This window comes from Felis catus, chromosome A1 (genome assembly GCF_018350175.1).
Source record: "Felis catus isolate Fca126 chromosome A1, F.catus_Fca126_mat1.0, whole genome shotgun sequence".
Classification (NCBI taxonomy): domain Eukaryota; kingdom Metazoa; phylum Chordata; class Mammalia; order Carnivora; family Felidae; genus Felis; species Felis catus.
This window is the reverse complement of record NC_058368.1, coordinates 127,127,359-127,141,131: the sequence shown is the minus strand read 5'-3', so window position 1 is coordinate 127,141,131 and position 13,773 is coordinate 127,127,359. Positions and strand designations below refer to the sequence as shown.

General features: G+C 36.6%; 1 protein-coding gene across 13 annotated transcripts in view; it reads left to right on the top strand.

Moving 5' to 3' along the window:
* PDE4D (phosphodiesterase 4D) overlaps window positions 1–13,773 on the top strand; it is a 1,455,129-nt gene that overhangs the window by 1,176,252 nt on the left and 265,104 nt on the right. The window contains exon 1 of one of the 13 annotated variants that reach the window (XM_019834607.3): window positions 63–2,887. The exons of the other annotated variants lie outside the window; for them this stretch is intronic. Coding sequence (XP_019690166.1) covers window positions 2,823–2,887 — 65 coding nt within the window. The 5' untranslated portion in view covers window positions 63–2,822. Of the gene's footprint in view, window positions 1–62; window positions 2,888–13,773 lie in introns of those variants that run through there. 13 annotated transcript variants of the gene reach the window in all.

The window sequence follows — 13,773 nt, the reverse complement described above, 5'->3', positions numbered from 1 at the left end:
GCCCCTCCCCCGTTCATGCTCTGTCTCTCTCTGTCCCAAAAATAAATAAAAAACGTTGAAGAAAAAAAAAATAAAAAAAAAATTTAAATCTCAGTGGCCTGATGATACTGTGCATCTTTCTTTCTCTGTAATGGCAACCTTGATGTACCCATCCAAGAAGCATTGAGTATTCTGATTAGTTGCATACATTGTCAGATACTCCACTTAACACTTGTTTTCCTTGGGGACAAGAATGATGTATTAGACATTATAGGATGGTTATACAGTGTTTAGGAGATACCCAATAAGTGCGTTAGAATCTTCAGAGATAGATTCTTAGAATACACAGAACATTGAGCAAGGAAGGAAGGAAAAGTTTATAGGGCAGCACTAACCTCTTACGTGTATGTGACAGCAAAGGGAGGGACAGTGAGCTAAGTAATCTCGCTGGGACAGAGAGCCTTCTGGGGGATGGTAAAATACAGGGCTGGATTATTTCTGCAAAGTTTAACACATAGCATTCAGACATTACATTCTGTTATCGTTGTCATTTTCTTGTTGAAATGGCAACCACAGGATTTTTCATAGACCTTACTTGGAAGGGAACAGTGCTTCAGATAAATAATAGTAGTGGCTTACTTGTACTCTGTTCTTTCTTCCTTTTCCCACATTAAAATTCTGAGGAGATAAAAGACAGACCTCCTCCCATAAACCCCTTCCCCCCTCCCAAAGTGAGTAGTCTCACAAACCTTCTTTTGAACTTCTAAAAATATGTGATTGGCTAATCTGCCTTAAAGTACCAGCAATACACTAAACGTGGGACAGAGCTAAGAATGTGTCACTGTTCCTGAGCAGTCATAGGACAACTGAAAAGCTTAAGGAGGTAACTATATTGAAAGTTGTTTATTAGCATTTTCCTTAGGAAGCCTGAGGGTCCCTGAGAGGAGACAAAATTACAACTGCACCTTAAAGTGTGACCAGGGGAGGAGTTGAAGGTTTTGTTGCAGTAAGCAGCCAGAGCCCCTGGAGGGATGCCTTACTGCATTAATTTTCCAAATCCTTTGGGTGGGTCACAATTGCACTCCAACATCCTGCCTGCAAATGCTAAATAAATACCACGTTAACGTCAGCCTAGAGAACCAACGTACTAACTAATGTAATTTGAAGAATCAGATGCTTAAATAATTTTCAGTCGATAATTCACATGCAAAGTCACTGAAGTTGGTATATCCAGACGAATACATATTCTCTGTGCAAATGTCCAGAAGGATAGCCAGGGTGATCAAAGGGTCCTTCTCTTAGGAGTGATTCAAATCATTCTAGATTATGTCTGCTACAATAGAACAGTTTGTATTGCAGTTGTAGGAGGTGGGGCAGGGATTGGTCTTCACAATAATAGGATGTTAAGATAGTATGATAGGAGCCTCATTCCTCACTGGAGAGTGGTGAAGACTTAACAAGTGCAGAGCCTTCAGTGTACAGAGATCAGTAAAATTTGCATATGATTTTCAAAAAGAAATAAGGTTTAGAAAACATTGTGCAAGGGAACAGCCTTCGTACATGTAGTCACTTGTCCAGCAGTAATATATTTGATTCTTCAGTTCAAGCATTCCAGCACGACCTGGTGCAATGATTCCTGCTGCCCTCTGTTTAATTTTCAAGAGTCAGTTTGCATCTCTACAACCAAACCCAAAGCGTGACATTTCATTAAAAAGGCTCAAAATAACAACTGCTAAGCCCTCAATTTCTCTCAACTTTGGTTCTGATGAGAGTGTTTAGTTTCAGTGTGAGACTTTGAGAAAATCACTTTTTTTTTTTTTGAAGGGGAGAGAGACAAACAACTCATTTGCAAAGGGGTGTGTTCCTTATAAAGGTGGTCAGGGAATCTTACCCTGAATAACACAGACACCTCATTTCCCAGAGAAGGAAATTGTTTTATAAGTTTTGAGAGGTCTGTCGGCTTGGTAGGTTTACAGTTCTGGTCCCTGGCGCTCGTCTGTCTGCCCCTTAGCTTGTAAGTTTAAGCAATTGACGCGGCAGGGCTGGGTGCTTTTTTTTTTTTTCCTCTCTCACTTCCCTGCGATGTTTTGAACTGCCTTCCTACAGACGTCATACAGCCCTTGAGGAATAGTTTCTGCCTGGAGAGATTGAATGATAGTTCTCATTCACAAAGGCTTGGAGTCAGATTCTAAGCAGGGGATACAGCGGAAATTACATTCACAGGTAAAGCACTGGGCCCAACTGAAGTGCGGAGGGCTCCTTTCTCTGGCTGGCTTCTTGGCTGCCCCAGAAGAGTGTTTGCCTGTGGTCGCCCTGAAATGGAACTTCCCTGACAGCTCTCTTGTGTTACAGTACCTCGCAGTCCGTTTCTTTCCCTTTCACTCTACCTGAGTACTTTGCGAGTGTTGGGAATCTTTAAACCTGTTATGAGAGATTTGCAGAAAATACAAAGACAAGTGGCTCTTTCACTGTGTTGGTTTCCCTTGTGACCAGATGAAGAATAGATTCAAAATTCAGTTCCTCCGTTGGCAATGCAAAACATAAAAGAAACTGTTCACTTCCAAACAGCCTGGTGCTGGAGTAAATTCAGCATGAAAGAGGAAAGAGCTCCTGTGTCTTAGAAGCTTCCTTATGTGCTGGACTGGGGGCCTCAGCTGGATTCCGGGGAATTTGGATTTCTTCAAGCAGCCTCCCTTGGAAATGGAATATATTTAAAATCATCTTTGTAGAAAGACAGCTGAAATGTATTGATCAGAATACTTGAAGACATTTTTCCCTTTTTCCTTTTGCTTTTTTTTCCTTCTTTCTTTTTGTTTTTTGTTTTTTTTTTTTTTTTCCTCAAAATGAGCATTATTATGAAGCCAAGATCCCGGTCTACGAGTTCCTTAAGGACTACAGAGGCAGCTTGGTAATGTGCTTTTTCTCTCATGCTTCTCGCCTTTTAAGATTGACGTAATACTTGAGTCTTTAGAAATTGCTGAGGAAGTTCAGAAGTTAGGTGTGATGTTAAGGCTTTGTAAGAAAGCATGGTATTGGTAACACTTTTATTGTCTAATTTATGCCCATTTTTTTTCTGCTGTAAAAACAGGGGTGCCCACAGTTGTTGCTGTTTTTTTTTTTTTTAACTCCATGTGGACTACAGCGATTCATCTCCTGATGATTTTTAGGGAAGGAAGGAAACTTGTTGGGAGCTTAGGTGAAAGCTTGTCCTTTTTCACTGTCTGGTTTGGTCTTGTTTTCTCATCTTTCTTGCCTGCTACAAGCAGGCTGGTAGGTGACAGTACGCCATTGTCTTTAGAAGATACCTTGGCGTTTAGCACAGATATGTTAGAGAAATTAATAATGTTATATATCTTCCATCATATGACTAACTTGAATTTAACTGAGTGGCTACATGTAAATCAAGTTGCTTGTCATTCCATCGTCTATGGTTTGTTTTATTAATAATGTTCCCTGGTAATGTTTTTTGATAACTTTAGTGTTTTCACTCTAATGAAAAGTACCAGTTCAAGATTATAAAAATTATAAATTCAATCTAGAAGCAAATGTACAGGTAGAGACGCAGTAAAAATGACTTGCTTGATATTCATTGCTTTGTTTATCTAACACAACAATAGAATAAATATTTGATTTAAAAAAGTATCTTAAGTTCAATTTATTGTAATATTTTATTCTACCATTTCCCCCAATATTGATTTGATATGCTTGTAAACAAATAGCCCTTAAGGGATAGTTTCCCAGTAAAGTGACTTCTGTGTCTAGAATAGCTATTTACAGAATACTTTTCAGCGGCTAATCTTATTTTATTTATCTTAGTACTTGATTATAAATAAATAAGCTCCACTCTTTGGAATGGAAATAACTATGCCTCATATAGGGGAAATGAAAGCAATAATGGAGTGCAGGTGTTTGGAGATAGGATAGAAGCAGACAGGCTAAATGTGTTACGTATTATCTAAGCAGTCAAACAAATGCAAATACTCATGATATTTGCGTAAGGAATTCAGCCCGTGTTTATGTGGTTGGGTTATCATTTGCTGTTACTGTACTAGTGTTTCATAGGGGGCTAGACTCAAGAACTGTTCCTTTAGTAGTGTTTCTGTGATTTTTAAAAACTATAGATGCAGACTCTGTCTCTTATGTCACTTGTGATTCCTTAGAAAAGAATATATGCAAAAAAATCTTTTGAAGTAATACAGGCAATAAGTTCCTCCTGAGTTTACTTATGGAAAATCTTGCATCTGCAAATTAATTTGTATGGTTCTTTTATGCCAAATAATGAATCCTGGGAAATACTTAGAATCTTTTTTATTAATCACCACAGCTAATATAAATCTCTGACCAAAATAAATGGGTAATCAGAATTTATAAAATATATGAATTTTATTAATTAGTGATTTCTCTCCTGGCTATTTGAAAAACTAATCTGATACCTGAGTAAATAGTATTTAGCCAACCTATTTCCCTTTTTGCCTAAGCTTCCAGGAGACCTATTTTTAAAGTCAAGTTTCAATGGGCAATAATTGGTTCATTGCAGGTGTCTGGTAACCGTGACAGTCTTTACTCCTCTGAGATTGACAGTCTGTTTTTATCCACAACTATTCTATTTTATAATTCTAAATTCTGTAAGGTATTTTTCATAAATAAATAAGGTAACAAATCAAAATAAATTTTTAAAAATACTGACTTGTGGCTGTGTATATTGTTCCATGTAAGTATTTTGCGTGGTGTTGGGGTCAGAATGTTTTTTATGTAAGAAATAAACGTCTCTTTATGCTAATTATTCCTAGGCTTAACAGCACAGTAGGGATGCCTCTCCAGTTATTAATCTTGCATCTGACTTATTAATAACTTAACTGCTTGAGTGTATCACTGTTGTCTCTAAATCTTTTGGCCTGAGGTTGTAAGTGCTGTAGTTACAGTTTTAACATTCCAATGTCCTTTTTTCACTCAAATACTATACATACCTTTATTTATATTTATCTATAGTGAAATCTATACAGATTATAGATTAGGTATATAGAGGAAATATATGTATGTATATAGATAGATACTTAATTTTTAGAACTAACAGCATCGTTCTCCCCGCGCCTTTGCACGGGCCCCAGGGAGCTCTGTGGGACAATGCCTTCTCCTTATCAGCTTTTCCATTATAACTTCTCAATCACACCACCCCCCCACACTCCACCTCCTTTCCTTTTCAGATGCCAGAGACTACTTCATCCTCTTTACAGTTGACTTCCCATAAAAGAAACCAAATGATTTACCAGTAATCCCTCTTTCACATGGTTTTATTTCATTCTGGACATCAGAATGCTTTGTTCTTGGAGACCCGTCTTTTGGCTTGACCATCTTAGGTTTGCTTAGTAAATCTATTTTCTGTTCTATTGGTCCACTTTTCCAAAATTGTCTAGTCCCCCTTGGATGCTTCCAAGCCAAATGCTATCTTTTGGAAGTTTTCGAACTGCCTTCTGCAAGAATCCAGTGCTTCAGATTACTTTTCCTTTACTGTGTTCTGTCTGTATCTCTCCAACCAGTACCAGAAAAAGCAATCCGTACTAACTTGGTGTTCACAGCCCTGTGAGATAGTCACATTTTTGAAAGAGGTTCATGGCATACTCCTAATGATAATTTATACCTTTCGTTTTAGTCCATATACTTAAAAGAAAAGCCTTATGTATAGTTAAAATTTTATGAATTTCGAAAAAGTAAAATAAAAATAAACTTGAAATCAATTTGTTTCCTTGTAGTATAGATGTCAGAAATTTAGAATATTACATAACAAGAATAAATACTAGGTTACTTTTATTTATTGAACTGGTATTTAGTGAGTACTGAGTATGTGCCAGGTTCTAACAGAATATGATTATAGTATTTATCCTTTAGCATTCCTTTAAAAGTATACATGTGTGAAATCAAGAAAAACTTAATATATGTGTTTTCTTACACTCATAAAATTTTAATAAAATTAGCAGGCTCATAGATTGGGGCATTGTTTGCCTTTCTAGTTTTTTCAGGAATAATAGTCTGCCTTTAAATTCTGTCAACAATTATATATTATAATAGTACTATAATATTATAGCATCTTCCCATTTATAAACCTATCCTAGAGATAATTTTCCCTAGTCTAATTAAGACTTATATAATTCAGTTTAAATGAAAAGTTATTAACTTTCCAAATATAAGTATAAAGAGATATTTGGCTTATAAAACTGGATTTTGTTCTTTCCTGCTATCGGATGTTCATTATTTGGCATATGCTTTTTTTATTTAAGATTGTTCATTATGTATGCTGGGGGAAAAAGAGACACTACTATCTAAAATATAACTGTGGGGTTTTTTTATGAAGTAAATTTTGAAACATTATTAAATATGTGAAAATTATACTCAGGATTAAGACATACAAGAAGTTTGGAAAGTTCTCCCAAAGCCTTTGATAGTGGTTGCTTATCTGTGAGGGTAAAAGTGGCAGGAAGGGAGGTAACGGAATGTCATTGAACTTCATTGCATTATTGTGTGAGTGTTTTCATCAAGGAAGTATTTTACCTTGATGTTTAAATATATTCAAAATATAACTACCATGTGCAGAAGCAAGCTCATAGTTTTATGTGCAAATATCTACACATCTGGTAAACAACAGTTTGCTCAATGTCCAAAGTATGGGGAATAAGCGTTTCAATATGGAGCAAATTCGATTATCTGAATAACGTCGCTGCTCAGATCAATAAATTATTGTGTTTTTCTATCAACTCTCTCTTCCTAAGGTAAAAATTCAGGCTGGCTGAGAATTCTTATTTTGACCTCAAGACAATGTCTTCTCCTTATCAGCTTTTCCGTTATAACTTCTCAATCACACCACCCATTGAAAAACATTGATTGGACTAAAACTACTAATTTTATAATTGAAAATAAAAAGATGTAATAATATTGATTAGTACTTTGGAGAATTCCTCATAACTCTCACTACCCCTAACTCAACTGTTTTCATTTTTTTTGCTTAGCTGGTATATTTGAATCAGTTGTTGTAAATACCATTTTTGTGTTCTGCTTCATTTAACATAGTGACATTTTTCTACTTTTCTAATAACAATACTTGTAGCTTTCATTTTAACGAGTGTATTTTATGAATGAAAACTCTGTGGAGAATTTTATATACAGTATCTTATTTCGTTTTCATAACCACATTGAGAGAGTTATCAATCCACACTCTGCAGAAGAGGAAATGAGACTAAAAGAATAACTTGGTCAAGGACCTTTAATTGCCAGGGAAGCCTGGGATCATAACCCAAGTGGGCCTGCTCCAAAGACAGTGCTGTTTTTACTTCAGCATGTTGCCTCCCTCTACTGTCTACGTAATTATCATTTTAATGATTTTAAAATTGCGCATCTTTTGAATATATCTAAATACAGTATTGGATATTGTAGAAATAGATTGGAAGTTGTCTTTTTAAACATATGATAGCCTATGAAGTTTAGGGATGGTGAGGGGTGTTGAAAATGGCTGTTTGAGAGATTACTGCAGTTATAGCCTCTAGACTAGTATATTCTCTTTTGGTAGCAAATAAGGTCATGTGTTCCCAATTACAGAAATAAAGAGCAAAAGTTCAGCATCTCCCAGTTTTAAATAGATCATCTTTCTTTGTTCTTGGAAAGCTCTGTAAGTCTTCAGCTTAGAAATAAATACTATATCTCAGACTTTGTATGAAGTTTCATACTGTTTTAAGTCACCTTTGAAAAAGGTACAGAATCTTCTTTCCTACATGTTTAAAATTTTATTTATTTAATTATTATTATTATTTTTTATTTTAGAGAGAGAGAGAGAGCATGAGTGGGGAAGAGCGGCAGAGGGAGAGAGAGAGAGGATCTTAAGCATGCTTCATGCTCAGCATGGAGCCAAACACAAGACTGGATGCCAGGACTGTGGTATCCTGACCTGAGCTAAAATCAAGAGTTGGACACCCAACCGACTGAGCAACCCAGGCACCCCTTTCCTAACCTGTGCAATATACTCTGTGACTTGGCTTAGGTCGGTTCAGAGTTTTGACCATATTATAAACTTTTTTGATCCTGTTATGTAAGCTTATATCTCCTCTGTTATATAATAGACTTAAAGATACACAACTTTTAGAAGTGATTAAGATCCCTTGAGTACTTTTTTAAGATTTTATTTTTAAATAATCTCTACACCCAATTGGGGCTCAAACTCACAACCCTGAAATCAAGAGCTGTGTGTTACACTGACTGAGCCACCAGTTGCCCCCAGGATCCCTTGAGTATCATTTAAAACATAACTAGGGAAGCACAGAGTGGATCACAGAAAGATATAATCTTTAAAGTCATAAATTATGATTCCCTGAAAAAGTCCTTTGTCCTTTGTCCAGCCTACCTCTAGCTTGCTGTGTCCCTGGAGAAGCCACCTCATCCCTCTATAGGGGTGTTTATTCACTGTAAATTAAAGAGGGTGAGCTAGATCCATGAATTTCAAATATGCTTTTCTCCATAGACCACTTTTTATAAATGAAATGCTAATGTACATAAGTGAGTATATATTGAAGATTTAAAATTGTATGCATATTTGATATGTAGAGGTAAAATTGTTAAAACATACATATATATGAAATATACTGGTAAAAATACATAAACATACATATAACAAAATCACCACTGAATTTGCCCTTTTCCCACTATCTCGAATCTAATCCCTGTTCTTGCAATACCTCTAAAAAGAGCTTTAAGGTTCCAAGGAATAGTATTTGAAAACCACTAAGCTAATGAACTACTAAGATCCTTTTTTAGTTCTATTTTCTGTAGTGTTACCTTAACCACTGGAGAGTCATTTGTGTTTTTTGTATCATTATGCGTACTAGGATAAACTTGCTGGTAATAAAACTTCCTGGGAAGTTCAAATAACAATAGTTCACATACTTCTACCTTGAAAGACTTTAAAGTTATGGGATGATTCTCATTTCTGAAAAATCACAGAAGAGTTATAATAGTTAAGATCCATTAATTTTATTTAGCATCTTCTTACTTTCTACAAACTTATTTTAGACTTGTTTTGGGTGTGATAATCATCATTGATTACATGTATGCATAGTTGACATGTCATGAATTCAGCATGGTGGTTGGTAAAGAAATGATGAATTGGTACTGAATCCTTCAGAAGAAAGATGTTTCTTTAGTGTGGGTGTTTCCCAATGGGATTTTCAACCCACTTTTTCTGTCATGTCACTGGAGAATAAAGTTCAAGATAATGTTCCCCCATGCAACACTCTTCTCAGGGACACTGCATTCTATCAGCTCCACATTAATAGAACTAGCTGTGGATGTATGTGCAGTCCACTGAGTCCTATATGTAGTTCTACTCTTTTCCTCCCTATTGATCTGGAGCACATCAGATCAGTTTTGTCCCCATTACAAAAATTTGCCTTTTAACAAAGATGAAGTTTAGCTCATCTTATTAGTCCCTTTGTCAGTCATTCCAGTCACGTAGTAAATTTTGCTAAGTCAGAATGAATGAGGACGTGAATGTAGTCATAGATATAGAAATGGTTAGTCATGCATCCATCCAACTGTGATTAGCAAGATAGAGAAAAGTAGATTCTAACATGAAGCAGAAGGAGCGTCTGGGTGGCTCAGTTGGTGGAGCATCTGACTCTTGATTTCAGCTTAGGTCATGTCCCAGGGTCTAGGGGTAGGGCCCCACTTCAGGCTCCACATTGAATATGATTCCTGCTTAAGATTCTCTCTCTCTCTACCCCTCTTCCCCATTTGTGCTCTCCTTCTCTCTAAGAAAGAAAGAAAGAAAGAAAGAAAGAAAGAAAGAAAGAAAGAAAGAAAGAAAGAAAGAGAGAAAGAAAAGAAAGAAAAAGAGAGAAAGAAAAAAGAAAAAGAACAATAAATTAAGATGAACCTGAAAAAGGAAGACTGTTAATAAAGTCTTCAAGGAGATTTTTCTTAGGGAGATATACCTGAGAGCTATGTATAAATATTCTGAATAATACTAATGTTAAACATATAGAATTGTGAAAGCCTGGATAAAGGTATCAAGCATGGGACTTGCGGGTTTATTAACTACGTTGGTGAAGAATGTAGTTACAAAGAAAGCACAATCTTAATTAAAAGCCAATATAGATTTTCTTAGGAGCCCTTCCAGAGATTATCCAGCTTCTCAGAGATAAAGCTGAAGTTTGAGATTTATTAGAAAATGGATAGTGGAAGTAATGTATATTCTAGCCAAAAGCACCAAATCTCTCCAGGGATCAGGGTCTCCAGAAAGGACTGGGATATCACAAGGCGGAAGACAGTGAGCTTGGGCATGGTACTATTAAGTGTAATCTTGTAAAGATAACTAACAAGAGGCTGTGCCTATGACTCTCAAAATACCTTGCCCTGTGGTTAGGTTTAGCATAAAATAGGAAGTTCTTTAAAAGAATGGAGAGTAGGGAGAAGCCAGAATCTATGGATACATTCTCTTAGTTATCTCGCTCTTAGCAGGGAAATTTAAACTATATGTATTTATTATTAACCTTCAGCCTTTTAAGGGAGTTGTCTCTCTTAGGAACGTCCTGGGGGATGGGTGAGGATGTGAATTGGGGAAGCTAAGCTAAGCTGCACTTCAGAATAATAGAAAAAAAAAATACAAGGGAAAGATTGTGGGCAAGGGGTGAGGAAGTGTGGCTAGAGAAGTTGGAGCAAAGACCAGAAAGGAGGCCAGAATGGAAGAACTGCATCCAGTTTTGAACCAAACATCCACCATGTAGCGCCATACCCCACTTAATCACACTGCCACCTTCCGGGCAAAAGTGATAATTAATGGATTTGAATGTAGAAGATATTTTATCCCTTCATCTCAGCCTTAAAAACTTCCTCCAGAGGACAAAGGGAGTCAACTGCAAATCTCATTTTTCTACTACACATGAGGGAGAACAAGAAATTAGAAAACTAGAAACTAGGTATAGAATATATACATATCAGGATTGCACCTTCCAAAGCTTTCTTACAGAAAACAGCCCTCATATTTTACAATCTGCAGTTAGGACATTTTATTTACATCTAGTTCTAATTTCCCTTGCTTAAAATTTAACCCATTTCTACCTAGTAATCTGTGGATATAAGGATAGTGAGTCAAAAGATAAGTAGATTCTTTTTTAAGACATTTGAAAACTGCTAGTAAGTGACCTTGTGGTCTTTTCTCATTTCATACCACACAATGTTCATTTTGAATTGCAAAGTAGATGGCACCAGTGTGACCTGCTAAAAAAAAAAAAAAATGTTTTATAAAACATAGTTTCAATATGTAATTGTTTTCAGGCTTCACACAGAAGAGTGTTCCCATTGTAACTAATTCTCCTTCCTGTTTGAAATACATCCAAGATGAGGAATTCAACTCCTTGTAATTAATATGCATGGAATATTCATATATATATATATTTATATTTATGAAATTGAGAAAATAATAATTCCCAACATCCATGATTTCATGCTATTGCAATGTGGCACAACATTTTCTTTGTGTCAAGGAATTTATATGACTGACACTGTTTTAGTTAGGATAAATCATAGCAAAATGTGTCAGCTTTTAACCAGTGGCATTCTAGAATGTGAATGAGCCATTGCTGTAATGCTCTCTCTGATGCTGCAGCTTTATCATGGAATAGCAGGTAACTGACCTGTACCTGGATCACCAACGAGTTAGGACAGCAGCTCCTAAGCCTGTAGTGATAGTCCAAGTAGTAGCTGTTGTAATGATAACTACAATATATTGAGCATCTGCTGTTTGTCAGACGTTGGATTTGGTGCTTTACACAATTCAGCTCATTTTGTCCTCAGAATGATCATATGAGGTAAAACTGAAATCACCCAGCTTGTTAATCAGGGAGCTAAAGAAAACTGTGATCTAATTCTAAATGCCAATTTGTTATTGTTGCCGTTGTTGTTCTTGTTTTACTTGCTTTTCTCCACTTTCTGAACTGCCTCCGTGATGCACAGTTCTGCTTCATGGTATTCCGAAAATGAGTCAGTAGGCTTTTTCCTTTTAACCTTGTGCAACTCAAGAACATCTCTGTATTTTGTCTGCCTTCTTTCTTGAGCTCTTCATATAAGCCTTCAACCATGAACCATGCAGATGTTTCAAGAAATAGAAAATGGACTTTGACACGGCTCCGTTTTTTGGAGATCTAGCTAGTTTCTGAGGCATTCAGTTTATTGACTCTTCCCCTCAGTCAGACTATAAACTGCACTGCCTTCTTCCTCTCTGGCATTTGACCAGTCCGTAGAACCATAAACTCTTTGAAATGAAAGGGACCACAGAGAGTAACCTATAATCTAATTCTCCCCATCCCTGACCCCATTTTGGAAGCAGAAAAGTTTTGCTAGTCTTTAACATTTCTAGTCAAATAGGGTCAAGAAAAACTGTTAGAAACAATGTCAGTGCTTATGTGGCAAAGATTTTTATTGGAGAAATATTTTTTTAAAAAACTCAAAAAAGGGGGCGCCTGGGTGGCTCAGTTGGTTAAGCATCCGACTTCAGTTCAGGTCATGATCTCACAGTCTGTGAGTTTGAGCCCCATGTCGGGCTCTGGGCTGATAGCTCGGAGCCTGGAGCCTGCTTTGGATTCTATGTCTCCCTCTCTCTCTGCCCCTCCCCCAGTCACGCTTTGTCTCTCTCTGTCTCTGACAAATAATAAACCTTAATTTTTTTTTAAATAAAAAATTCATAAATGAAATTTGAAGTCAAATAAAGAATTAAAACTTTGTCTATTAGGCAAGTGTGTGAAAGCAGTGCTATTATAATTTGTATGGGACTTTAATGTAATTCTAAAGTTAGGTCTGTGAAGTTAACTAATACCATGATAATGACATCATCACTTCTCAAACAACTGGATTAGAGGATTATGCATAGAGAGGTACAGAGGTTGAGGCCCCAGCAATTCCCTGAAGGAAATTCAAAGCACTGTGTTGACCAAAGTCCTCCCTAGACAACTGAACCTGATCATTAAATTTTTTGGAAGTCACATAGTTAATTAAGTAGCTAAAATTCATGTCTTGAAATTCTGCTTTCCCAATATAGTATTTGCAGCAATAAAAATAGTGGTAATGACTATTTACTGAATGCGTACTATGTTCCAGGCACTATGCTGCGCATTTGACAGGAATTATCACATTAGGTCCTCAACATAAATCCTGTGAGGTACCCATTATTAGTATTCCTCATTTTGTAGTTGAGGAAACTGAGGCCTCATGAAGTAAACTGACTAACCCAGGATTGCAGGGAAAATAAGAGAATTTCATGGGTTCGTATACCCTTAAAAATTATAAAATATTACCTTTAGCGATAGTATATATGTAAACACATCAACTGAGTTAGTAAACCTAATGTCCTTAGCACAGTGGCTGACTCCTGTGAGTGCCTAGGAAATGTTGGCTTGTGTAATGAAGTTTTTTTTTTTTACCTTTGTTTGTAGTGTAACTTATAAAAAAAAATCAAGAACTCTACATGTGAACACTGACTTACTTCTATTCAGAGGGGTTAAAGCAATAAAGTACACAGAGAAGAGGGGAGTATAAGAAGTCAACTGGATGCTAAAACACCTCTGAGTCTGTTGTTTAAAAATTGGTCAGAATCCTCTAGGGAAGCGGTTCCAGGCAGGGGTTTAATCTGAAAGAAAGAGACAGTGCCTGAACATCATCGCCGGGTCCAACTGTGAAGACTTTCTCCATGTAACCTTCCTACTCAGGGCTGCCAGGTGGTCCAGTCTTTACAACAATGTCACTGCCTGCCTTTCCCTACCT